Source organism: Cheilinus undulatus, linkage group 8, assembly GCF_018320785.1.
Source record: "Cheilinus undulatus linkage group 8, ASM1832078v1, whole genome shotgun sequence".
NCBI classification, from domain to species: Eukaryota; Metazoa; Chordata; class Actinopteri; order Labriformes; family Labridae; genus Cheilinus; species Cheilinus undulatus.
Window position 1 is genome coordinate 54,242,246 of NC_054872.1, and position 27,536 is coordinate 54,269,781.

Here is a 27,536-nt window from a genome sequence, read left to right on the forward strand (position 1 = left end):
ACTGGTGGCCCGAGGGCCATATCAGGCCACCCAAAGCTTCCTGTCTGGCCCCCAGAGGATTACTAAAGTCAGAAAAGGAGAGAAAGAGGATGTTGTGGTTTTAAGAGCATCTTTCCCTAAAACAGTTAATTAATACTGAAATAGCTCAAAAATGACTTAACATCTGATCTGATTTTACAGAAATTCACTTCACAACCATTTTTAGTGAGTAGCATTTTTAAATGGCAGAAATGTTGCTGAAAAGGCCAGATAAGTGGTGAAAGGGGTGATAAGTGTCAAAATGAGTTGTGAAGTAGCAGGAAGGAAGTGGTGAACAGAGGTTAAACTGCTGCAGAAAAATGGTAAAAGATGAAAAAAGGGCAAAGAGTATCAAAAATGGGTTGAAGTGGCAAAAATTGTGCAGAAAATGTAATGAAAAGGGTTTAAAAAGCAGCAAAAATGGATGTAAGAGTGGCACAAGGGGATAAAACATGCAGGAAACGTGGTTTAAAAGGGGTGAAAGCACGGCAAAAACTGTGTTAAAGAGGCAAAATGGAGCAAATGTCAACAAAATGGGTTAAAATTGGGAAAAATAATAGCAGAAATAGTCTGGCAAAGCAGTAAAAAGGGGTTAATGAGTGGCAAAATTGGTTTTAAATCAAAAATGGCTCAAAAAACGGCCGAGTGGAGCGGTGACAAGGGGTTAAAAAGTGCCGATGGTAATGTCTAAACGTTTCCTGACGATACAAATACAGTAACATGTTAAAGTCCGGCCCCACAGTCTCTGTCTATACTAGACTGGTCCTTGTGCCAATGAACTGGATGACCCCTGGTTTACAGGTTTATAGTGACTTCAACTAAACCCCGCCCACAGATACCGCCTCTTTCTCCTCTGATGATGCTGATTGGTCCGGTCAGTATCCGACCAGGAACTAGCCAATCAGATTAAAGCTTTAAGAGCTGGATCCTCCTGACAGACATGGAATCAGGACAAGCCTGAATCTGGCGTTGCCAGGTTTCAGTGACGGTTATAAAATCTGTTTAAAATGGTGTCAGTGGTTCATAATGAAATCATATTTCTCTGTTGTGTTTGTCTTTTCAGGATTTGTTTCCAGAGAAAAGCGTCTGCAGAGGTCTGAGAGAGGTGAATCAGACTTTAAATGATCTAAATAATTATTGGTAATCCAGTCTGCTGAGGTCAAATCTTTACTTCATCTTATCTGTTTCAGCTCCGACATCCAGAAAAACAAGATCAGACCATCAACAATCCTCATCAGAGACATTTGAGGCCAGAGAAGTTACCAGCCCTGAGATTTTTAAATAAGAGACAAGCGCTTTCCTACTTACTGTTAAAAACAGAACATGAACATGGAGACAGCTTTCCCTCAGACCGTTCAGGACGTTCACATTAAATCTGGGATCAAAAGATCCAGAAAGGGCCGTTTGAAAAAACTGTTCTATCAGACTATCAGACCACTGTCCATGTTCTTTTTCACATCGTGGGCCCAGGGTGCAAAATTAATACGGGCCCAAACATTTCCATTCAACATGTGGTCTACAGGCTACCATAGGGACCAAGCTGACAAGGCTATACAATGAACCTCCATGGCCTTTAGGACTGTGTTCAACGGTCTGGGTCCAGCCTCAGCCTCGTAGGTGTGTGTGGTGAACAGGGTTGACCCCTTTTGTGCATAAAAATAAAGGACGCCCCACAATCCTCAGAGCCACCGCCATCACGGCCCGAGAGCTGGGGCGCCTGTACCGGGACTACCGCGTCACCACTCTGAGTTTTGTCATGCGGGCCGTTGTTTACTTTTTGGAGAGTTTAAAATGACAGATTTCAATCAGGGAACTTCTGAGGGAATTACTGCACTTTGTCAAAGTACACAGCATCTGATACTAAGTCAAATAATAAAAACTACATTTTATGAAATGGTGGTCCAAACTTCACTGGACAGCTCTTTGACCTCTGAAGCCCCCAGATAGTCAGTAGATCACTGGGCTGACCTTGAAATTTGCAGTTATGCTGCAGTTTAGATTTAAAGGTGTGCTATCAACCTGGTTGGAGACTCATATTCTACGGCTGTTTTAAAAGATGTTTATTTTGTGTCTGTTTTTTTTTTTTTGAAGATAGGCTAATATTTCACATTTGAAGCCCACCCCTCTAATATCATAAGTAATTATGTATAACTCCTTTAAATACGCTGTAAATGAATTAGTTTTCAAGTTTACTGGAGTAGATTTACAGACCAGTTATTTTACCTCTGCTAGAGTAAATTTAATTCAAACACACTGCACTTTTACCTTAGTACAGTTCAGATTAAAATATTTGTCATCTGTCCCTTTTATACACGAAGAAAAAAAAAAAGGATTTTTTAAAATTTTGAATGTAGAGATCCATATCGATCCTTTGAATATATTAAACTTTCAGATTATTATGGAAAATACAGAGAAATATCTACTGACACTTTTAATCTGGGTGAGGATTAGTAAATTATAGATGACAATCTGATCCAGCAGAAGTCAGCTTGGCTAAACTTCTATCACACCTTTACATGGGAACCCTTATGTCTGAGGCCACACCCATCATGTATGAAGCCGCACCCATCATGTCTGAAGCCGCACCCATCATGTCTGAAGCCACACCCATCATGTCTGAGGCCACACCCCTCATGTCTGAAGCCACACCCCTCATGTCTGAAGCCACACTCCTTATGTCTGAAGCCACAACCCTTATGTCTGAGGCCACACCCCTCATGTCTGAGGCCACACCCCTCAAGTCTGAAGCCACAACCCTTATGTCTGAAGCCACACCCATCATTTCTGAGGACACACCCCTCATATCTGAAGCCACACCCCTCATGTCTGAGGCCACACCCCTCATGTCTGAAGCCACACCCATCATGTCTGAGGCCATACCTCTCATCTCTGAAGCCACAACCCTCATCTCTGAAGCCACACCCCTCATGTCTGAGGCCACACCCCTCATATCGGAGGCCACACCCCTCATGTCTGAGGCTACACCCCTCATCTCTGAAGCCACACCCCTCATGTCTGAAGCCACAACCCTTATGTCTGAGGCCATACCCCTCATGTCTGAGGCCACACCCCTCATCTCTGAAGCCACACCCCTCATGCCTGAAGCCACACCCCTCATGTCTGAGGCCACACCACTCATGCCTGAAGCCACACCCATCATTTCTGAGGCCACACCCCTCATATCTGAAGCCACACCCATCATTTCTGAGGCCACACCCATCATGTCTGAAGCCACACCCATCATGTCTGAAGCCACACCCCTTATGTCTGAAGCCACACCCCTCATGTCTGAAGCCACGCCCCGCTGCTGCGTTGCTCTCCTCTGAAACAGATAGGAGCTCTGAGGCTGAGGGCAGCTGATGATTTGATAAGGTTGATCATGTTTGTGATGTCCCATGAATGGAGCTCCCACTGAAACAGGCTTAAGAAGCTGTTTTTACTCTATCAGCCTCTACAGATGTTTAAGAATGAAGAACTGCGCCACAGTTTGGCTCTTTTGGACCCTGTGTCTGTGCTGTTCTCTGGAAGCATGGGTTCATGTCTGCCTGGCCACGGTGCTGTACACACAGCCAGCACACTCCGCATTAGGAACTTTACTCTCTTTCACCGCTGCTGTCCGACCAGTTGTTTAATTCTCACACTAACTTCCGTGAACGTATAAACGCTCATGCTCCGCGAGTATTTGAAGCTGTCACCTCTCCCTCCGGCTCCACTTTTCGCGAAGAGAAGACCCGCCTTACTCGGCCTCTGATTGGCTCTCTGTTTTAGCTGACCAATCCAACCGACAACTGTAACAAGTATTAACCAATCAGTGGCAGAGTAGGAGGTGAGGGACGAAATACGGAACAAATGGCGTCCCGTATTGACTCAAAACGGGACACTGCATTTAACTGTCAAATACGGGACGATTCCGTATTTTAGGGGACGGGTGGCGACCGAACTCGTTCCACTGCATATAGCGGTGTAACTTGGTGGACGTCACACAATAAATTTTCATGCGTGAGAAATACCAGGTGTGGGTGAGAGTGTGAAAAGGTTCAAATGCGTGTGTCACACTCTGAATGTGTGAGACTTGAGAGCCCTGAGGTGTAGTACCACCTTTGTCCACACAGGCAGCGGGCAAACATGAGTGATATCCGGGGGGGGGGGCGCTGTTTGGCCCCTTCAGAGGAGACAGCAGTGAGAACATAATGACATGGCTACCAAAAAAAGAGTGTTTCATTTATTTTTGTTAATCTTTAGTAGGTTTGAAACTGAAACCACAACCATGTGTTAAACCGAGCTAGTGCTGGCCAAGCCTCCTTACAACAAATGGTTAAATTCATTTCTCTTCATTGTTTCAGTGGTTTTTCTTTTGTAGTTTGCTTTTTATCAGGGTCTAGCAAGAGCTAGGAGTCGGAGGACCCTGATGCATCTGCTCCGTTTCTTCTTCTTCTTATTCCCACGCCTCTTTAAACCTTAATTTGACCCCTAAACACGCTCAAAAACTCACCAAAATTGGCACACACCTCAGATTTGGTGAAAAATTTGATAAAATGAAAAAAATTAACCCCAAAAATGCCAAAATGTGCTCTCTAGCGCCACCTAGGCACACTAAAACGGCCCTCACGGCCAGTAGGAATGTCGTAGAGAGATCAAACCAACGTTGAAACGCTCGTCTCATCGAGACCCACAAATCACGCACTGACACCCCTAACCTATCTCAAACAGGAAGCTGGCAATTTGCCTTTCAAAATAAAATTTTCCAGGAAAATTGGTCTCTAAACAAAACGTAAAAACGCCAAGGCTGTAAATGGTATCAGCTTGAAACGGGCAGAGAAGACACACTAGGCCATGCTGATCAAAATTTCTGAAAGAATTTGTTGTTTCTCCAACGGTTTCCGAATTACAAGCCCTCAAAGTTGGTCAACCCCAAAGAAGCCCTCCCTGCTGCTCCCATTCAAATGAATGGGGTGAGGAGGATTCAGGTCCACATAAGCTGCAGCAGTTGGGCCTCTACACAAAAAAACCGAAGGTCCTACAGCTTTAAAAATGACATGGATGGATTCCTGACAAAATTTACTACAAAAATATCTTATTTTTAGAGAGATTTGGTCCAAATTGTGGCATCTGTGAGGTGAGATTAAAAAAATTTTCAGTCAATTTGACTCCTGACACAGAGCAGTTGGTGATGATGTCACTCACTGATTGACAGATCAAAGCAGCTGGAATGCAGGCATTAGTTACCATGGCAACCATGCAGCCCTCAGTGAGCTCTGATCACGCACACACGGAGCTGTTCCAATAAAGCAGCCCATTTAAACAATGCTGTAACAGGATGGTGGGACTGTGGGTGGCTTCTCATCCACATACAGTCCCCCATAAAGACAGCCACACATATAACCCATATGAAGTGAATGGGAGAGATGGTGCATTTGTGTGTGTGTTAGCGCGCGAAGCGCACATGAGTGTGTGTTTGTGTGTCTTACAGATGCAGGTTTTTTGAACATTACAATAAGCTTACCGTGCAGCTGGTCATGTGACTCACTGAAGGCGGGAAAATGGAATGTGTAATACACACCCATTATAGTCTGAGGCTCCTGACAGAGCTGCAGGGACACACCTCAGTCTAACTTTGAGCAGGTCAAAGGGTCAAAGAGGGATGAAACCCTCAAAGTGGAGGTCAAATGGGCATGAGGGACATGCGACAGAGCGAGGACCCGTCCAATGCTGCTTGCAGCTTTAATTCTTTGTATTTCTTTTATAAAAAAATCTTCATTTTTTGTTTTTTTCCAATATTAAAACATCATTAATGTTACATTATGTGTTTTTATTTTTGATAAGTACATTTGAATCTATGTAATAATGAATGATGCTTGATGACAGTTGTGTCTGTTAAATCCACTCCAATAAAGCTTGAATAAGAACTGGAAATATATGGAACAGATTTGTTTGTTCAGTTGTACTAAAACACACTGAATTAAATTGTTGGTCCTTTTTTCCTTTGATTAGCCTGTAATATAAGAATGCTAAGCTAGCCTAAATTAGCAATCCCATCACAGTAAGTTAAGGATGTACTTATGAGCTAGTGTGGATATTAAGGACACGAATACTGAAGATCAAGGTCAGAAATTTGTGATTAAAATCAGAAATTTTAGATTAAATTCAGATTTCTGTGATTACATTTAGAATCCTGAGATTAAAGTCAGAGTATTTACATTTTTCTTCATAAGCTGAAAAAAGAACTTTAACTAGAAAAAGAAGAAAGAATTCAACAAAAATCCTCTTCAGTTTTTATATTCAACCGTCATAATCTTTGGTTCCAGTCTGATCTTTTTGTCCTGTTGGCCAAATAGCAAAACTCCCCGTAAATCCATGAAGACATGTTGGAGATGGTTTTAAATTCTAAATATGGTTTTTATTTATTACTTCACAGAGAATCAGCTGGATCCTCTCTTAGTAGTGCAGTTCTACTAGTGCAACTAATAAATATATTTACAGAAAATGAATAAATCAATGAATAAATAAATACATATAGACATAAATAAAAAGAACACAAAAAGGAAAAAACAAATAATGACAAACAGGCCCGTTTCATTATTTGAAAATCTGTTTATTACATGAACAAGAACAATAAGATTATCACTTCAGGTATCAAATCATTCTTCAGAGATCTTCACTGACTGCTTTACAACACAAACGTGGAGAAAGCTCTTATTTTGAAAGGCACCGAACAGAAGAGGATTGTGAAAAAATACATAGATTTAGTACAAAAGCACAGCAACTTAACTTGGTCCTCAACATTTCAACTGGACTAATGTGGATTTAGATTTCTGGAATTTTATCCCTGGGATGGATGACAACAACTGATTATCAATTATGATTATCATTCCAGTTATCACTTTAATTCATCTTTTTTATGGACAGACTTAAAGTAAATGCAGATAATATTACAAATATGAATATCAGCCCTGATAAGTCGACCCTCTAACAGTCGGTCTATTTGAAATCTACATTCAGACTCAGACCTTTAATTCTGTCACAGCTAAACTAAACATCCATGAGCAGTAACTAAAACTGTTCTGATTGGTCCACTTCATGTTTCTGATTATTTCATCATCAAACAGCAGCGTCACAATCTGAACTTCACACCATTTTAACCATCGGATTTAACGTTGAATTTTCCAGCTCAAATTCTGGGATTGAAGCAGAATCAGAGAAAAAGGAGAAATATGAGACCACAGAACAAAGAAATAATTTCATGTGCACAATTATGGAGGGCAATGTTTTTAACTTGCAGTCCACTTCATTTTCTGGGCATAAAAACAAAAGCACAAAAATAAAATCAAAATAAAAAATAGACATTATTGGAGGCTGAGGAGAAAACGGAGCATGTGCACACTTTAAACTCCCCAATAACTCGTCAATCAGAACAATAATCATAACTTTAACAGTTAAAAACAGAATCACTCCTAAAATCAACCGTTCCCTTTGTCTGTCCTGAATCCATCAACGCCGTCCTTTCATAGCGGAGCTAGACGCGAGTCTAGGCTCCATTTTTATTCTGTCTGCAGTTAAGTCAGGGATTTCAGACTACCCTCTTTCTACTGAGAGCGCCGAGTCTGACGCAGGGAGAATCTGGAGAATAGAGGGCTCGCCCATTTATTCTGCAGCCTGCATGCATCCCTGTATCAGGGTACGTATCCTTTCACCACATTCTGGCCAACACAGCCCTAACTCTCTCTGTTTTAAGACGGCATCAACCCTCAGGCATCACTTTTATTTACCACCTTTAAAGCCCTTAAGGACAAAAATGTCCACGTCCAAAACACTGCTATAAAAACTTCACAGATTCATATTTTCTTCTTCTTTTTTTTGCATAAATCTCTTAAACAACTTCAGCTGTGCATTAAATCATTTTGAGGATTTTAACCCTTGAAATGCCACTTTGATTACTTAAAGATCAAAAAGTGCGGTTTGAATGGGAGTCAATGGGACGTTTTTGTCCTCAGTGACTCCAAAGGATGATAAATTTTAAATCAGATATTACACAAAAACTAATGATGCATCAGAGTCAATATCTGGGCTAATGTTTGACAAACCCAGGACTGATTAAAAAACACCCCCACCCCCCAACATTAGTTATCTGGAAAATATTTACTGTTTTATGTGTTTTATTAGAAAAATATGACCATCCTGTAATCAAGCTGGCATTTAGAGGGTTAAAATCCTGAAAATTATTCAATATTTGATTGTATTGATCAGAACTGAAGTTGATCAAAAGATCTGATCAAAAAAGCAGAAAAAATATGAATGTGTTCTATTTTTATTGTTATTTTTGGAAGTGGACGTTTTTGTCCTTAGTGACTCTAAAGGGTGGTAAATTTTAAATCTGATGCTACACAAAAACTAAAAATGCATCAGAGTCAATATGTTGTCTAATCATGGACATGTCCGAGCTGGATTTAGAAATAACACCCCAGACATCCAACATTTGGTTAAAGGAAGAGTTCACTTTTTTCACCTTTTTCATAAAAACAACACTGACTTTCAGTAATCAAACTGGCATCTAAAGGGTTAAAATCCCCAAAATGATTGAATGTTTGGTAGTTTTGAGCACAGCTGAAGTTGTTTAAGAGATTTATGCAAAAAAAGCAGAAAAATATGAATCTGTGAAGTTTTTATAGCAGTTTTTTGCAAGTGGACATTTTTGTCCTTAAAGGCTTTAAAGCTAGTAAATTTGTTTCAGTGTTTCCCTGACCTTTTAGAGCAACTGAAATTTGAGTGAAAAATTTTCCTAGAAAGGAACTCTGTTACATAAAATGAGCCCACATGCACTAACACAGCCAACATGGTGGGAGAGGAAGAGGAAAGATCAGACCGTCCCTGGTGATGGCTGAGGGTTCATGGACACAGGCCTCACTGGGTCAGGGATTAAAAACTGGTCCAACATTTCCTTCATCATCAGCGGGTCAGGAGGAACAAACAGGGAGATTTAATGTTCAGACAAAAACAGAAAAACGCTGAAATCAACAACAGAAACAAAACTTCAAGTGTATAAAACAATATTTAAACACGGCTGCAGCGATCATGTCTGAAAAAGGGAAATAAACAAAAACGCTGAAATAAAGCTGCTTCACATAAAAAGACTCAAAGATAATCAGACTTTTTAGAAGTTTTGGCAACGTTGGTATCCATTAAAACATGAAGGCACATTTAGATTTCAGATAAAGAGAATTACACGGCCTTTATTTTGAATGTGATAGACCTTAAATGACCAGCTCTTATTCATATTTAATCCTTCAGAAAGAAAAAAACGGGGGAGTTTTTAGTGGTTTTGTCATTTTAGTGTCATGCTCCTTCATTTTATGATTTCGTTTCAAAAGTAAAAGTCGAGATTTTTTTATCCTGAGTCTCCCTCAAAGATATGTTGGAGTCTACATGACTTAAAGGGTTAGATATTTCTCCTGCAGAAGAGTGGATAGAAGCAGGTAAACGTGTCTACAACAGAATTATGGAGAGCTGTTTGAGCGTTCATTTGATATCAGGGATAGAGAACCCTGTGTAGCTCTACCAGTCCTGATGCTGGTTCTGGACTCAGTAGTACCACTCTTGGCTCTACCAGTCCTGATGCTGGTTCTGGACTCAGTAGTACCGCTCTTGGCTCTATTAGTAATGCCTGGTTGTGTACTAGTAGGCTGGTATTAGTCAGTAATAGTATTAAAAGCTGGAGTGTTAGTGGAGCTACACATCCTGTGATTGGCTGGTGACCAGTCAAGGGTGAACCCGCCCCTCAGCCAATGACAGCCCTAATATCAAACACAAGCTCAAACAGCTTCCCTCCATCGCAGTGAAAGGTCAAAGGTGAGCAGACGGGTGGGGGGGGGCTCTTCATCCTGATGGCAGAAGAAAGTCTAAAATGTTGGTTTTTGGACAGAATCTTAGAAATGAATATCGTTTGCTATGAATAGATTTTTCTCCTGACGCCTCTATTCTTCATCTCATCCTTTAATGTGACGTTAGAGTTTAAATGTGTTTCAGAAGGAGGGTTTAAGTTTATGATAAAAATGCCAGACTGTTCCTTTAAAACGAGGCTGGAACGTTCCTGTGGTCTGTAGACCAGACTGTCAGAGAACTGGTTGTACTTTTATGCATTGTTAACTACGGCAGGCGTGTCCTTATCTGTGAGAAGCGATGGCTAAAATCAGGATTTAATAAACAGAAGTCAGGTCAGCACAGAAGCCCCGCCTCCCGTCGTCAGGTTAAAGGAATATTGCGTAGAATTATCTCTGACCTCAGCGTGCTCAACTTTAAATCACACTTCTTCTCTTCCGTTGGCCGCCGGCGCCAGCTTCTCCGTCTCTCCTGGAGTGTTGCCCGGCACCGCACCGCCATCGCTGGGCGCTGACTTTGTGTCCTTGCTTAAGGGGAACCCGCGGTTCATCATGAACAAGACAAGGTCAGCCAGGAATGCAATGGATGCCAGGAAACCGAACGCCTGGAGGAAGGGAGGGAAAACAGTTAGCAACAGGAGAGTCCGACTCACCTTTGACCCTTAGAGCTCCAGCAGCACGGATCCACGCCTCAGGCACACCACGCTGTAAATCGCTTGGTAAGTTTTTAAGCGTAAGTCGTAGACACTAACTTGTTTTTTCCTGTGAAAGCTCTGTGTTGTGCCTTTCTAAATATGTTCTCCATGCATTCGTAGCTCTTACAGAACATTTTCTAGTGAGCCCAGGACTTGGCTGATTTCCCGGGTCTCTGAAGACAGGGCTGTCGTAGACAACAAGTGACGCAGTTTCTAAAAACATTGATAACTTTTGAACCATACGTCTTAGACACTTATCCTTTTTCCCTCTGAGAGCTGACCATTTTGTTATTCGTTTGGTATCATCAATGTCTCTGTAGCCCTTAAGGACGCCGTTCTAGCGAGCCCAGAACTTCGGTGACTTTTCAGGGTCTTTAAAGATTAAATCCACAGCCTGGGATCCGGTAATAAGCGTCTTTTTGTCCATTTTTAATCCATTTTTGGTCATTTACTTTGGCTTTCTTCGGTGGGTAGCGCCATGTTTCTTGAGGGCAATGTTTACATGCAATGCATTGTGGGAGTGGTAGTCGACCAGTTGCTTCTCTACTGCTTAAAGGAACGGCACAAATGAATCTAACTGCATGGACCTTTTCTGTATTTATGTAGATATTTTGACAACTGTTAGTCCCAGGAGATGGAGAACAGGTCTGTGCAGAGAAAATGTTTAGTCCCTGTTTACTGCGTGTTATCAGTAAAAATCTTTGCGTTGCAAATTCTGATTTGTTTCTTCTTTTGTCTTTAGAGTCCTATAACTTTTTCATAATTCCAGTGGCATTACTTTAGTAGATATATTCTCAAAGCCCAGGCTGTCCTGAAAAAAAGGATGTATAGATCTTGACTGAGCACCGCAGGGTTGATGTTTCATGAGCTTTTTTAGACAAAAAGTCCAGACGAGACATGATGGTAAAAACATAGCTGTGAGCTCTAAGGGTTAATTAACATCCATTTTGGACACTCAGTTAAGCCCCGCCCACAGCGCCACTCTGTATGAACGGCTCTGAGCGTACAGCCACTCAGACAGACGTCAGGGCTGACCTCAGCGTGAGCTAAGAGAGGAAGAATAACAGAGGACAGAGGAGGACGGGACGAAGATGAACAAGACAGCAGAACAGGAGAGAAGAGTCAGCGTGGACGTTTCCTCACCACAGCAACCTGCTCTACAGTCGAGTTTCCGTTATCAGCTGCAAACACGATGGAGGCAATGAAGAACAACAGAGCGATGAGAGCGGTGTACACGAAGTCCTGAAAAAGAGGAGAAGAAGAATCAGAATCAGCCAGTAAAAGGAAGACCCTGAAAGAAATATTATTTTTGTTTGGTTAAACTGAACAGCTGGGGGGAGGGGCCTAAGTGAGGGCGGTGACCAGAACCTGACGGTCAAAAATCAAGGCGTGGAAACATCTGAGCAAAAGATCCAGAGAACCAGGGGGCTCAGCTACAGTTACAGTGTTTATGAAGGGTCTGAATACTTCAGTTTATTCAGGTTTAACCAGGGGGCTCAGCTACAGTTACAGTGTTTATGAAGGGTCTGAATACTTCAGTTCATTCAGGTTTAACCAGGGGGCTCAGCTACAGTTACAGCGTTTATGAAGGGTCTGAATACTTCAGTTTATTCAGGTTTAACCAGGGGGCTCAGCTACAGTTACAGTGTTTATGAAGGGTCTGAATACTTCAGTTCATTCAGGTTTAACCAGGGGGCTCAGCTACAGTTACAGCGTTTATGAAGGGTCTGAATACTTCAGCTCATTCAGGTTTAATACATCTGCAAACATTTCAAACTTTCTGTTGTCTTCAGTCTAAAAGAAGAAAGTAAATGTCAAGTGTAGCATCAGGCTGGAGTATAACAGAAATAGAAAATACTGACAGATGACTGAATACTTTCTGAATAACCTGTGTGTGTGTGTGTGTGTGAGAGAGTTTGATATATGTATGCATGTCATGAATAAATGTTAGGATATGAATAATGAATAAACATAATCTTAATCTAATTCTGTACAAAAATGAGGTTTATAAAAACCAAAGAAAGGAGAACTCTTCATCAGTATTTGTCTGGTAAACATCTAGAGCAGTGATACTCCATGTGTGGCTCGTTTGTGTCTTAATCTGAAATTTTATTCCCCCAGGAAACCTTAAAAAAGGGAGTCTGACCTCAGCCATTGTAAGTCTCATTAATCAGGTTGTTTCCACTCTTCTACAGTAGCTTTAATTGTCAAACTTAGTTGTAACTTTATTTTTTGCCTGTATATCCCATTGCCCTTGTTTCCATTTATTACCCCTTTTTTTGCCACGTGTTGCCCATTTTTACTACTTTTTCCGTGTTTAGCACATTTTTGCCACTTTAATCCTGCTTTTTGCTATTTGTGATTTTTGCCCCTTTTCTGCCATTGTTTTGCTGCTCTCCCACTTTATTGGCCTTTTGCCACTGAATGCCAGTTTTCCCCCCATTTTGCCACACTTGGCTGTTTTGTGCCCATTTTTTCCACCGTTTTGCTGATATTTGCTTTTTAACTTTTTTTGGACCATTTTTGCCAAATGTGGCTCTTTTTTCATCACTTCTCATCCAATTTTGTCACTTTCTGCCCTTTATTGTCACTTTTTCTTCCCCGTTTTTGCCATTTTAAGCATAAATTGCTTCTTCTCACACATTTTTTAAGCATATTTGCCACCTTTAACTTATGTCTAGTGCCACGTCAACCCATTTTCGCCACGTTTCACCTCTTAGATTGTGGCTCTTGCAAAGGTGCGTTTGAACAGTTTGGCTCTTCGGTTGAGTATCACCGGTCTAACAGCACAGAACGGCCCTCCAGCCTGTAGGTGGCAGCACGAGCCATCTCAGCGAACAGCCTGCCGTTTTAATATCAGTAGAAGAAGAATAGAACCGGAAGCGGCTGTGTGTTTACCCCGAATGAATTCGTTTTTCCCGCTGTACCCGCGAATAAACCGCTTTAATTTATAACTCACGGATTAGACTTGTTCATCGGGGGTTTCTGGGCTCAGTAATGCCGTGGAGGTGCTGTGTCCCCGGCTGTAAAGCCTATGATGAGGCTAAATCTATGGGGGTGATCTTCCACGGGTTACCGACCAGAGACCCTCCACGGTGCAGACTGTGGCTCCGAGCGATACAGAACCCGAGGTTTACCGAGGACACCCCGGCGACTAAATACAGCGGAGTGAGGGTCTGCAGCCTCCACTTTAAACCCGAAGACTACGAGGAAGATTTCAGGGCTAAGATACTCAACGTCCCCCCGAAACCGAGCCTGAAGAGCGGGGCTGTACCGTCAGTGTTCCCCGGCAGAGGGCGCGCTGAGCCCGGCTGTGGAGGAGCATCTCCCCCCGCTCCAAAGAGAAGCAAACCCCAGGTAAATATCATCTAAAGGTGTTAATAAAGGAGATTTAATGATCTAAACCCAGGTAAATATCATCTACAGGTGATTATAAAGGAGATTTAATGATCTAAACCCAGGTAAATATCATCTACAGGTGATTATAAAGGAGATTTAATGATCTAAACCCAGGTAAATATCATCTACAGGTGATTATAAAGGAGATTTAATGATCTAAACCCAGGTAAATATCATCTACAGGTGATTATAAAGGAGATTTAATGATCTAAACCCAGGTAAATATCATCTACAGGTGATTATAAAGGAGATTTAATGATCTAAACCCAGGTAAATATCATCTAAAGGTGTTAATAAAGGAGATTTAATGATCTAAACCCAGGTAAATATCATCTACAGGTGATTATAAAGGTGATTTAATGATCTAAACCCAGGTAAATATCATCTACAGGTGATTATAAAGGTTATTAATGATCTAAACCCAGGTAAATATCATCTACAGGTGATTATAAAGGAGATTTAATGATCTAAACCCAGGTAAATATCATCTACAGGTGATTATAAAGGTGATTTAATGATCTAAACCCAGGTAAATATCATCTACAGGTGATTATAAAGGAGATTTGATGATCTAAACCCAGGTAAATATCATCTACAGGTGATTATAAAGGAGATTTAATGATCTAAACCCAGGTAAATATCATCTACAGGTGTTAATAAAGGAGATTTAATGATCTAAACCCAGGTAAATATCATCTACAGGTGATTATAAAGGAGATTTAATGATCTAAACCCAGGTAAATATCATCTACAGGTAATTATAAAGGTGATTTAATGATCTAAACCCAGGTAAATATCATCTACAGGTGATTATAAAGGAGATTTAATGATCTAAACCCAGGTAAATATCATCTACAGGTGATTATAAAGGAGATTTAATGATCTAAACCCAGGTAAATATCATCTACAGGTGATTATAAAGGTGATTTAATGATCTAAACCCAGATAAATATCATCTACAGCTGATTATAAAGGAGATTTAATGATCTAAACCCAGGTAAATATCATCTACAGGTGATTATAAAGGAGATTTAATGATCTAAACCCAGGTCAATATCATCTACAGATGATTATAAAGGAGATTTAATGATCTAAACCCAGGTAAATATCATCTACAGGTGATTATAAAGGAGATTTAATGATCTAAACCCAGGTAAATATCATCTACAGGTGATTATAAAGGAGATTTAATGATCTAAACCCAGGTAAATATCATCTAAAGGTGATTATAAAGGTTATTAATGATCTAAACCCAGGTAAATATCATCTACAGGTGATTATAAAGGAGATTTAATGATCTAAACCCAGGTAAATATCATCTACAGGTGATTATAAAGGAGATTTAATGATCTAAACCCAGGTAAATATCATCTACAGGTGATTATAAAGGAGATTTAATGATCTAAACCCAGGTAAATATCATCTAAAGGTGATTATAAAGGTTATTAATGATCTAAACCCAGGTAAATATCATCTACAGGTGATTATAAAGGAGATTTAATGATCTAAACCCAGGTAAATATCATCTACAGGTGATTATAAAGGAGATTTAATGATCTAAACCCAGGTAAATATCATCTACAGGTGATTATAAAGGAGATTTAATGATCTAAACCCAGGTAAATATCATCTAAAGGTGTTAATAAAGGAGATTTAATGATCTAAACCCAGGTAAATATCATCTACAGGTGATTATAAAGGAGATTTAATGATCTAAACCCAGGTAAATATCATCTAAAGGTGTTAATAAAGGAGATTTAATGATCTAAACCCAGGTAAATATCATCTACAGGTGATTATAAAGGTGATTTAATGATCTAAACCCAGGTAAATATCATCTACAGGTGATTATAAAGGTTATTAATGATCTAAACCCAGGTAAATATCATCTACAGGTGATTATAAAGGAGATTTAATGATCTAAACCCAGGTAAATATCATCTACAGGTGATTATAAAGGTGATTTAATGATCTAAACCCAGGTAAATATCATCTACAGGTGATTATAAAGGAGATTTGATGATCTAAACCCAGGTAAATATCATCTACAGGTGATTATAAAGGAGATTTAATGATCTAAACCCAGGTAAATATCATCTACAGGTGATTATAAAGGAGATTTAATGATCTAAACCCAGGTAAATATCATCTACAGGTAATTATAAAGGTGATTTAATGATCTAAACCCAGGTAAATATCATCTACAGGTGATTATAAAGGAGATTTAATGATCTAAACCCAGGTAAATATCATCTACAGGTGATTATAAAGGAGATTTAATGATCTAAACCCAGGTAAATATCATCTACAGGTGATTATAAAGGTGATTTAATGATCTAAACCCAGGTAAATATCATCTACAGGTGATTATAAAGGAGATTTAATGATCTAAACCCAGGTAAATATCATCTAAAGGTGATTATAAAGGTTATTAATGATCTAAACCCAGGTAAATATCATCTACAGGTGATTATAAAGGAGATTTAATGATCTAAACCCAGGTAAATATCATCTACAGGTGATTATAAAGGAGATTTAATGATCTAAACCCAGGTAAATATCATCTACAGGTGATTATAAAGGAGATTTAATGATCTAAACCCAGGTAAATATCATCTACAGGTGATTATAAAGGAGATTTAATGATCTAAACCCAGGTAAATATCATCTACAGGTGATTATAAAGGTTATTAATGATCTAAACCCAGGTAAATATCATCTACAGGTGATTATAAAGGAGATTTAATGATCTAAACCCAGGTAAATATCATCTACAGGTGATTATAAAGGAGATTTAATGATCTAAACCCAGGTAAATATCATCTACAGGTGTTAATAAAGGAGATTTAATGATCTAAACCCAGGTAAATATCATCTACAGGTGATTATAAAGGAGATTTAATGATCTAAACCCAGGTAAATATCATCTACAGGTGATTATAAAGGAGATTTAATGATCTAAACCCAGGTAAATATCATCTACAGGTGATTATAAAGGAGATTTAATGATCTAAACCCAGGTAAATATCATCTACAGGTGATTATAAAGGTTATTAATGATCTAAACCCAGGTAAATATCATCTACAGGTGATTATAAAGGAGATTTAATGATCTAAACCCAGGTAAATATCATCTACAGGTGATTATAAAGGTTATTAATGATCTAAACCCAGGTAAATATCATCTACAGGTGATTATAAAGGTTATTAATGATCTAAACCCAGGTAAATATCATCTACAGGTGATTATAAAGGAGATTTAATGATCTAAACCCAGGTAAATATCATCTACAGGTGTTAATAAAGGAGATTTAATGATCTAAACCCAGGTAAATATCATCTACAGGTGATTATAAAGGAGATTTAATGATCTAAACCCAGGTAAATATCATCTACAGGTAATTATAAAGGTGATTTAATGATCTAAACCCAGGTAAATATCATCTACAGGTGATTATAAAGGAGATTTAATGATCTAAACCCAGGTAAATATCATCTACAGGTGATTATAAAGGAGATTTAATGATCTAAACCCAGGTAAATATCATCTACAGGTGATTATAAAGGTGATTTAATGATCTAAACCCAGGTAAATATCATCTACAGGTGATTATAAAGGAGATTTAATGATCTAAACCCAGGTAAATATCATCTACAGGTGATTATAAAGGTGATTAAATGATCTAAACCCAGGTAAATATCATCTACAGGTGATTATAAAGGTTATTAATGATCTAAACCCAGGTAAATATCATCTACAGGTGATTATAAAGGAGATTTAATGATCTAAACCCAGGTAAATATCATCTACAGGTGATTATAAAGGAGATTTAATGATCTAAACCCAGGTAAATATCATCTAAAGGTGATTATAAAGGTTATTAATGATCTAAACCCAGGTCAATATCATCTACAGGTGATTATAAAGGAGATTTAATGATCTAAACCCAGGTAAATATCATCTACAGGTGATTATAAAGGAGATTTAATGATCTAAACCCAGGTAAATATCATCTACAGGTGATTATAAAGGAGATTTAATGATCTAAACCCAGGTAAATATCATCTACAGGTGATTATAAAGGAGATTTAATGATCTAAACCCAGGTAAATATCATCTAAAGGTGATTATAAAGGTTATTAATGATCTAAACCCAGGTCAATATCATCTACAGGTGATTATAAAGGAGATTTAATGATCTAAACCCAGGTAAATATCATCTACAGGTGATTATAAAGGAGATTTAATGATCTAAACCCAGGTAAATATCATCTACAGGTGATTATAAAGGAGATTTAATGATCTAAACCCAGGTAAATATCATCTACAGGTGATTATAAAGGAGATTTAATGATCTAAACCCAGGTAAATATCATCTAAAGGTGTTAATAAAGGAGATTTAATGATCTAAACCCAGGTAAATATCATCTAAAGGTGTTAATAAAGGAGATTTAATGATCTAAACCCAGGTAAATATCATCTACAGGTGATTATAAAGGAGATTTAATGATCTAAACCCAGGTAAATATCATCTACAGGTGATTATAAAGGAGATTTAATGATCTAAACCCAGGTAAATATCATCTACAGGTGATTATAAAGGAGATTTAATGATCTAAACCCAGGTAAATATCATCTAAAGGTGTTAATAAAGGAGATTTAATGATCTAAACCCAGGTAAATATCATCTACAGGTGATTATAAAGGTGATTTAATGATCTAAACCCAGGTAAATATCATCTACAGGTGATTATAAAGGTTATTAATGATCTAAACCCAGGTAAATATCATCTACAGGTGATTATAAAGGAGATTTAATGATCTAAACCCAGGTAAATATCATCTACAGGTGATTATAAAGGTGATTTAATGATCTAAACCCAGGTAAATATCATCTACAGGTGATTATAAAGGAGATTTGATGATCTAAACCCAGGTAAATATCATCTACAGGTGATTATAAAGGAGATGTAATGATCTAAACCCAGGTAAATATCATCTACAGGTGTTAATAAAGGAGATTTAATGATCTAAACCCAGGTAAATATCATCTACAGGTGATTATAAAGGAGATTTAATGATCTAAACCCAGGTAAATATCATCTACAGGTAATTATAAAGGTGATTTAATGATCTAAACCCAGGTAAATATCATCTACAGGTGATTATAAAGGAGATTTAATGATCTAAACCCAGGTAAATATCATCTACAGGTGATTATAAAGGAGATTTAATGATCTAAACCCAGGTAAATATCATCTACAGGTGATTATAAAGGTGATTTAATGATCTAAACCCAGGTAAATATCATCTACAGGTGATTATAAAGGAGATTTAATGATCTAAACCCAGGTAAATATCATCTAAAGGTGATTATAAAGGTTATTAATGATCTAAACCCAGGTAAATATCATCTACAGGTGATTATAAAGGAGATTTAATGATCTAAACCCAGGTAAATATCATCTACAGGTGATTATAAAGGAGATTTAATGATCTAAACCCAGGTAAATATCATCTAAAGGTGATTATAAAGGTTATTAATGATCTAAACCCAGGTCAATATCATCTACAGGTGATTATAAAGGAGATTTAATGATCTAAACCCAGGTAAATATCATCTACAGGTGATTATAAAGGAGATTTAATGATCTAAACCCAGGTAAATATCATCTACAGGTGATTATAAAGGAGATTTAATGATCTAAACCCAGGTAAATATCATCTACAGGTGATTATAAAGGAGATTTAATGATCTAAACCCAGGTAAATATCATCTACAGGTGATTATAAAGGAGATTTAATGATCTAAACCCAGGTAAATATCATCTACAGGTGATTATAAAGGAGATTTAATGATCTAAACCCAGGTAAATATCATCTACAGGTGATTATAAAGGAGATTTAATGATCTAAACCCAGGTAAATATCATCTAAAGGTGATTATAAAGGTTATTAATGATCTAAACCCAGGTAAATATCATCTACAGGTGATTATAAAGGAGATTTAATGATCTAAACCCAGGTAAATATCATCTACAGGTGATTATAAAGGAGATTTAATGATCTAAACCCAGGTAAATATCATCTACAGGTGATTATAAAGGAGATTTAATGATCTAAACCCAGGTAAATATCATCTAAAGGTGTTAATAAAGGAGATTTAATGATCTAAACCCAGGTAAATATCATCTACAGGTGATTATAAAGGAGATTTAATGATCTAAACCCAGGTAAATATCATCTAAAGGTGTTAATAAAGGAGATTTAATGATCTAAACCCAGGTAAATATCATCTACAGGTGATTATAAAGGTTATTAATGATCTAAACCCAGGTAAATATCATCTACAGGTGATTATAAAGGAGATTTAATGATCTAAACCCAGGTAAATATCATCTACAGGTGTTAATAAAGGAGATTTAATGATCTAAACCCAGGTAAATATCATCTACAGGTGATTATAAAGGAGATTTAATGATCTAAACCCAGGTAAATATCATCTACAGGTGATTATAAAGGAGATTTAATGATCTAAACCCAGGTAAATATCATCTACAGGTGATTATAAAGGAGATTTAATGATCTAAACCCAGGTAAATATCATCTACAGGTAATTATAAAGGTGATTTAATGATCTAAACCCAGGTAAATATCATCTACAGGTGATTATAAAGGTGATTTAATGATCTAAACCCAGGTAAATATCATCTACAGGTGATTATAAAGGTTATTAATGATCTAAACCCAGGTAAATATCATCTACAGGTGATTATAAAGGAGATTTAATGATCTAAACCCAGGTAAATATCATCTACAGGTGATTATAAAGGTTATTAATGATCTAAACCCAGGTAAATATCATCTACAGGTGATTATAAAGGAGATTTAATGATCTAAACCCAGGTAAATATCATCTACAGGTGATTATAAAGGAGATTTAATGATCTAAACCCAGGTAAATATCATCTACAGGTGATTATAAAGGAGATTTAATGATCTAAACCCAGGTAAATATCATCTACAGGTGATTATAAAGGTTATTAATGATCTAAACCCAGGTAAATATCATCTACAGGTGTTAATAAAGGAGATTTAATGATCTAAACCCAGGTAAATATCATCTACAGGTGATTATAAAGGAGATTTAATGATCTAAACCCAGGTAAATATCATCTACAGGTGATTATAAAGGAGATTTAATGATCTAAACCCAGGTAAATATCATCTACAGGTGATTATAAAGGTGATTTAATGATCTAAACCCAGGTAAATATCATCTACAGGTGATTATAAAGGAGATTTAATGATCTAAACCCAGGTAAATATCATCTACAGGTGATTATAAAGGAGATTTAATGATCTAAACCCAGGTAAATATCATCTACAGGTGATTATAAAGGTGATTTAATGATCTAAACCCAGGTAAATATCATCTACAGGTGATTATAAAGGAGATTTAATGATCTAAACCCAGGTAAATATCATCTACAGGTGATTATAAAGGTGATTAAATGATCTAAACCCAGGTAAATATCATCTACAGGTGATTATAAAGGTTATTAATGATCTAAACCCAGGTAAATATCATCTACAGGTGATTATAAAGGAGATTTAATGATCTAAACCCAGGTAAATATCATCTACAGGTGATTATAAAGGAGATTTAATGATCTAAACCCAGGTAAATATCATCTAAAGGTGATTATAAAGGTTATTAATGATCTAAACCCAGGTCAATATCATCTACAGGTGATTATAAAGGAGATTTAATGATCTAAACCCAGGTAAATATCATCTACAGGTGATTATAAAGGAGATTTAATGATCTAAACCCAGGTAAATATCATCTACAGGTGATTATAAAGGAGATTTAATGATCTAAACCCAGGTAAATATCATCTACAGGTGATTATAAAGGAGATTTAATGATCTAAACCCAGGTAAATATCATCTAAAGGTGATTATAAAGGTTATTAATGATCTAAACCCAGGTCAATATCATCTACAGGTGATTATAAAGGAGATTTAATGATCTAAACCCAGGTAAATATCATCTACAGGTGATTATAAAGGAGATTTAATGATCTAAACCCAGGTAAATATCATCTAAAGGTGTTAATAAAGGAGATTTAATGATCTAAACCCAGGTAAATATCATCTACAGGTGATTATAAAGGAGATTTAATGATCTAAACCCAGGTAAATATCATCTAAAGGTGTTAATAAAGGAGATTTAATGATCTAAACCCAGGTAAATATCATCTAAAGGTGTTAATAAAGGAGATTTAATGATCTAAACCCAGGTAAATATCATCTACAGGTGATTATAAAGGAGATTTAATGATCTAAACCCAGGTAAATATCATCTACAGGTGATTATAAAGGAGATTTAATGATCTAAACCCAGGTAAATATCATCTACAGGTGATTATAAAGGAGATTTAATGATCTAAACCCAGGTAAATATCATCTACAGGTGATTATAAAGGAGATTTAATGATCTAAACCCAGGTAAATATCATCTACAGGTGATTATAAAGGAGATTTAATGATCTAAACCCAGGTAAATATCATCTAAAGGTGTTAATAAAGGAGATTTAATGATCTAAACCCAGGTAAATATCATCTACAGGTGATTATAAAGGTGATTTAATGATCTAAACCCAGGTAAATATCATCTACAGGTGATTATAAAGGTTATTAATGATCTAAACCCAGGTAAATATCATCTACAGGTGATTATAAAGGAGATTTAATGATCTAAACCCAGGTAAATATCATCTACAGGTGATTATAAAGGTGATTTAATGATCTAAACCCAGGTAAATATCATCTACAGGTGATTATAAAGGAGATTTGATGATCTAAACCCAGGTAAATATCATCTACAGGTGATTATAAAGGAGATTTAATGATCTAAACCCAGGTAAATATCATCTACAGGTGTTAATAAAGGAGATTTAATGATCTAAACCCAGGTAAATATCATCTACAGGTGATTATAAAGGAGATTTAATGATCTAAACCCAGGTAAATATCATCTACAGGTAATTATAAAGGTGATTTAATGATCTAAACCCAGGTAAATATCATCTACAGGTGATTATAAAGGAGATTTAATGATCTAAACCCAGGTAAATATCATCTACAGGTGATTATAAAGGAGATTTAATGATCTAAACCCAGGTAAATATCATCTACAGGTGATTATAAAGGTGATTTAATGATCTAAACCCAGGTAAATATCATCTACAGGTGATTATAAAGGAGATTTAATGATCTAAACCCAGGTAAATATCATCTAAAGGTGATTATAAAGGTTATTAATGATCTAAACCCAGGTAAATATCATCTACAGGTGATTATAAAGGAGATTTAATGATCTAAACCCAGGTAAATATCATCTACAGGTGATTATAAAGGAGATTTAATGATCTAAACCCAGGTAAATATCATCTAAAGGTGATTATAAAGGTTATTAATGATCTAAACCCAGGTCAATATCATCTACATGTGATTATAAAGGAGATTTAATGATCTAAACCCAGGTAAATATCATCTACAGGTGATTATAAAGGAGATTTAATGATCTAAACCCAGGTAAATATCATCTACAGGTGATTATAAAGGAGATTTAATGATCTAAACCCAGGTAAATATCATCTAAAGGTGATTATAAAGGTTATTAATGATCTAAACCCAGGTAAATATCATCTACAGGTGATTATAAAGGAGATTTAATGATCTAAACCCAGGTAAATATCATCTACAGGTGATTATAAAGGAGATTTAATGATCTAAACCCAGGTAAATATCATCTACAGGTGATTATAAAGGAGATTTAATGATCTAAACCCAGGTAAATATCATCTAAAGGTGATTATAAAGGTTATTAATGATCTAAACCCAGGTAAATATCATCTACAGGTGATTATAAAGGAGATTTAATGATCTAAACCCAGGTAAATATCATCTACAGGTGATTATAAAGGAGATTTAATGATCTAAACCCAGGTAAATATCATCTACAGGTGATTATAAAGGAGATTTAATGATCTAAACCCAGGTAAATATCATCTAAAGGTGATTATAAAGGTTATTAATGATCTAAACCCAGGTAAATATCATCTACAGGTGATTATAAAGGAGATTTAATGATCTAAACCCAGGTAAATATCATCTACAGGTGATTATAAAGGAGATTTAATGATCTAAACCCAGGTAAATATCATCTACAGGTGATTATAAAGGAGATTTAATGATCTAAACCCAGGTAAATATCATCTAAAGGTGATTATAAAGGTTATTAATGATCTAAACCCAGGTAAATATCATCTACAGGTGACACATTCTGGAGCAGCAGCAGGCTCTCAGCACCTTCCTCCTCCATCTTCAGCGCCAGACCAGGCGTTCAGCATTGTGGTGTCTGTTGATCCTCTGGATGACGGCGTGCAGTCAGAACCCGAGGTGAACTCGGTCTCTGACGAGTCTGATGAGGACGTAGACAAAGACTGCGCCGTCGTCTACACCCGCAGCTTGATGGAGCTGTTCAGGAGGTGTCAGACGTGTGGGCAGCTCATCGACCAGACGCAGGTGCTCCAAACGGGCGCACAGGTGAAGGTGAAATGGAGCTGTCATGGTGGACACTCTGGTGTGTGGAAGTCCTCGCCTAGACTTAGAGAGGCAGTGGAATGAGACGTCACCTCTGCGTCTGAACGCTGCAGAACTAACGGAGTTTAAGAAGAAGAGCTTTGTTTAAGGAGACGTGACGTATGGACTGGAGGGCGCCGTCACCTTCACGTCCGACTCAACGGGGGCGGTGCTGCGGGTCAGTGGAGACTCCAACACGCCGTTCCAACACATATGTACCCAAGAGGATCAGGGACGTTGGAAAAGGGCTTTGTAAGATTCAACTTTTGTCTAATTCTGAAATCAAAGATGGAGTTCTGAGATCAAAGAAAGAATTCTGAGATCAAAGAAAGAATTCTGAGATCAAAGAAAGAATTCTGAGATCAAAGAAAGAATTCTGAGATCAAAGAAAAAAATGTATGACTGTAAATGAGGTGAAGGAGTGACGCTTTAACTGTTCTGTTGTGTTTCCAGATGAACTGGAGACAAAGACGAGGAGAAGCAAAAAGATCAAGAATCCATGACTGAGACCACCAAACAGCACGTAAAAATGAAGAGGAGTGTAAGAGCTTTAGACAACACAGACCCTGGTCCATCAGAAACCCTCAGACCCTGGTCCATCAGAAACCCTCAGACCCTGGTCCATCAGAAACCCTCAGACCTAAGAGACTGCACTGTCAGACAGACTGAGACTGAGGATGAAGGAATAATTCAGGATTTAGGAATCTTCTGAACACATGGTTCATATTCAGAGATAGTCTAACTTGTGATGTAAATATTCAAGTCAGTCTCAGTGATGATCTGAAACAGGGCCGGGGCGTGTTTGTATACTTACATATCAGTAGTATAAATCCTATCTGCCTTAAACAGAGGTCTACTGCACCATCAGATATAGGGGATTGTGTGATACTGTAGAGGACTCACCGAGTCCTGAACATTCTGAATAAAGCCCCAAACCTAAAACTACCAGACTGTCTGCCCCCTCCTCTCTCAGCTCTGATTGGCTCAGCCTCTCTCTGACAGCAGACATCAGAAGCTGGTCTGAGTTTGATCATCCTCAGTCACATGAAACATGATAAACAGAAAGTGCTCCATTTGTTCTCACCAGATCAGTAAACTAGATTAATAATTTATTCAAACACCTGCTGGTAAACACCTGGAGCCTTGGATCTACTCACAGTAAGAGTCACAGCTCCCCCTAGTGCTCAGTTCATGAAATGTGCATAAGAAGGGCTAAAATAAAAGCCACTCTGTGGCTCCAGCACTGCTGTTTGACAACAACAGAGGTGGAGCCATTTGACAAAGTTTGTGTTTTCAGGTTACCATAATTTTGTTGTTTTTTAAAACAAATATCCAAAAACATATCAGAAGGTGATTCTGGATGAAATCATTCAGTAGTACTGGAAGCGAGCGGTTCTTACCAGTTTGGGCCAGCAGGTGATGCCCACCCGAGAGTGCAGGTTTGTGGAGAGGAGGACGAGCAGCAGCAGGGTGAAGAGGAAGGCCGTGCAGCTGACGAACTCAAAGAAGTAGAGCGCCGTGCAGTTAAGGCAGCTATTCACCACCTCCTCCAGGATGAACGCCAAGAAGGACAGAACCTGACAGAAGAATCAAAAGATTTGACATGTTAAATCCCGAATAAGCAGATGTGGACAGGAAGTTAAAGACAATAAAAACCATGGTTTACAGCTGATATAAGCCAATATTTACAGCCAGTAAAAGCCAATATTTACACCTGATATAAGGCAATATTAACAGCTGATATAAGCCAATACTTCCAGCCAATAAAAGCCAATATTTACAGCTGATATAAGCCAATATTTACAGCCAATAAAAGCCAATATTTACAGCTGATATAAGGCAATATTTACAGCTGATATAAGCCAATATTCATAGCTGATATTCACAGCCAATAAAAGCCAATATTTACAGCTGATATAAGTCAATATTTACAGCTGATATAAGCCAATATTTACAGCCAATAAAAGGAAATACAGCTGATATAAGCCAATATTTACAGCTGATATAAGCCAATATTTACAGCTGATATAAGCCAATATTTCCAGCCAATAAAAGCCAATAATTAGAGCTGATATAAGCCAATATTTACAGCCAATAAAAGGAAATACAGCTGATATAAGCCAATATTTACAGCTGATATAAGCCAATATTAACAGCTGATATAAGCCAATATTTCCAGCCAATAAAAGCCAATAATTACAGCTGATATAAACCAATATTTACAGCCAATATAAGCAAATATTTACATCCGATACAAGCCAATATTTACAGCCAATAAAAGCCAATATTTACAGCCGATATAAGGCAATATTTACAGCTGATATAATTCAATATTTACAGCAGATAGTAGCCAATATTTACAGCCTATATAAGCCAATATTTACAGCCAATAAAAGCCAATATTTACAGCTGATACAAGCCAATATTTACAGCTAATATAAGCCAACATTTACAGCCAATAAAAGCAAATATTTACAGCCGATATAAGCCAATATTCATAGCTGATATAAGCCAAAATGTACAGCTGATATAAGCCAATATTTACAGCCAATAAAAGCCTACATTTACAGCCGATATAAGCCAATATTTACAGCTGATATAAGCCAATATTTACAGCCGATATAAGCCAATATTTACAGCTGATATAAGCCAATATTTACAGCTGATAAAAGCCAGTATTTACAGCCGATATAAGCCAATATTTACAGCTGATATAAGCCAATATTTACAGCCGATATAAGCCAATATTTACAGCTGATATAAGCCAATATTTACAGCTGATAAAAGCCAGTATTTACAGCTGATATAAGCCAATATGTACAGCTGATATAAGCCAATATGATCAGCTGATATAAGCCAATATGTACAGCCAATAAAAGCCAATATTTACAGCTGATA

General features: G+C 37.5%; 2 protein-coding genes across 2 annotated transcripts in view; one reads left to right on the forward strand and one right to left on the reverse strand.

Moving 5' to 3' along the window:
• Nucleotides 1-8,652: 8,652 nt before the first annotated feature.
• Nucleotides 8,653-27,536, reverse strand: part of cmtm6 (CKLF-like MARVEL transmembrane domain containing 6) — a 36,270-nt gene continuing 17,386 nt past the window's right edge. Inside the window, exons 3-5 of the mRNA XM_041794044.1 lie at nt 26,039-26,215; nt 11,729-11,827; nt 8,653-10,495 (exon numbers count right to left, since the gene is read on the reverse strand). Of these exons, the coding sequence (XP_041649978.1) occupies nt 10,313-10,495; nt 11,729-11,827; nt 26,039-26,215 (459 nt within the window). The 3' untranslated portion in view covers nt 8,653-10,312. The remainder of the gene's footprint in view (nt 10,496-11,728; nt 11,828-26,038; nt 26,216-27,536) is intronic.
• Nucleotides 13,170-25,523, forward strand: LOC121513991 (THAP domain-containing protein 7-like). The gene is made up of 3 exons (XM_041794043.1): nt 13,170-13,942; nt 24,330-24,890; nt 25,092-25,523. Exons 1-2 carry the CDS (start codon nt 13,583-13,585, stop codon nt 24,681-24,683), a joined length of 714 nt encoding a protein of 237 aa, XP_041649977.1. The 5' UTR covers nt 13,170-13,582; the 3' UTR covers nt 24,684-24,890; nt 25,092-25,523.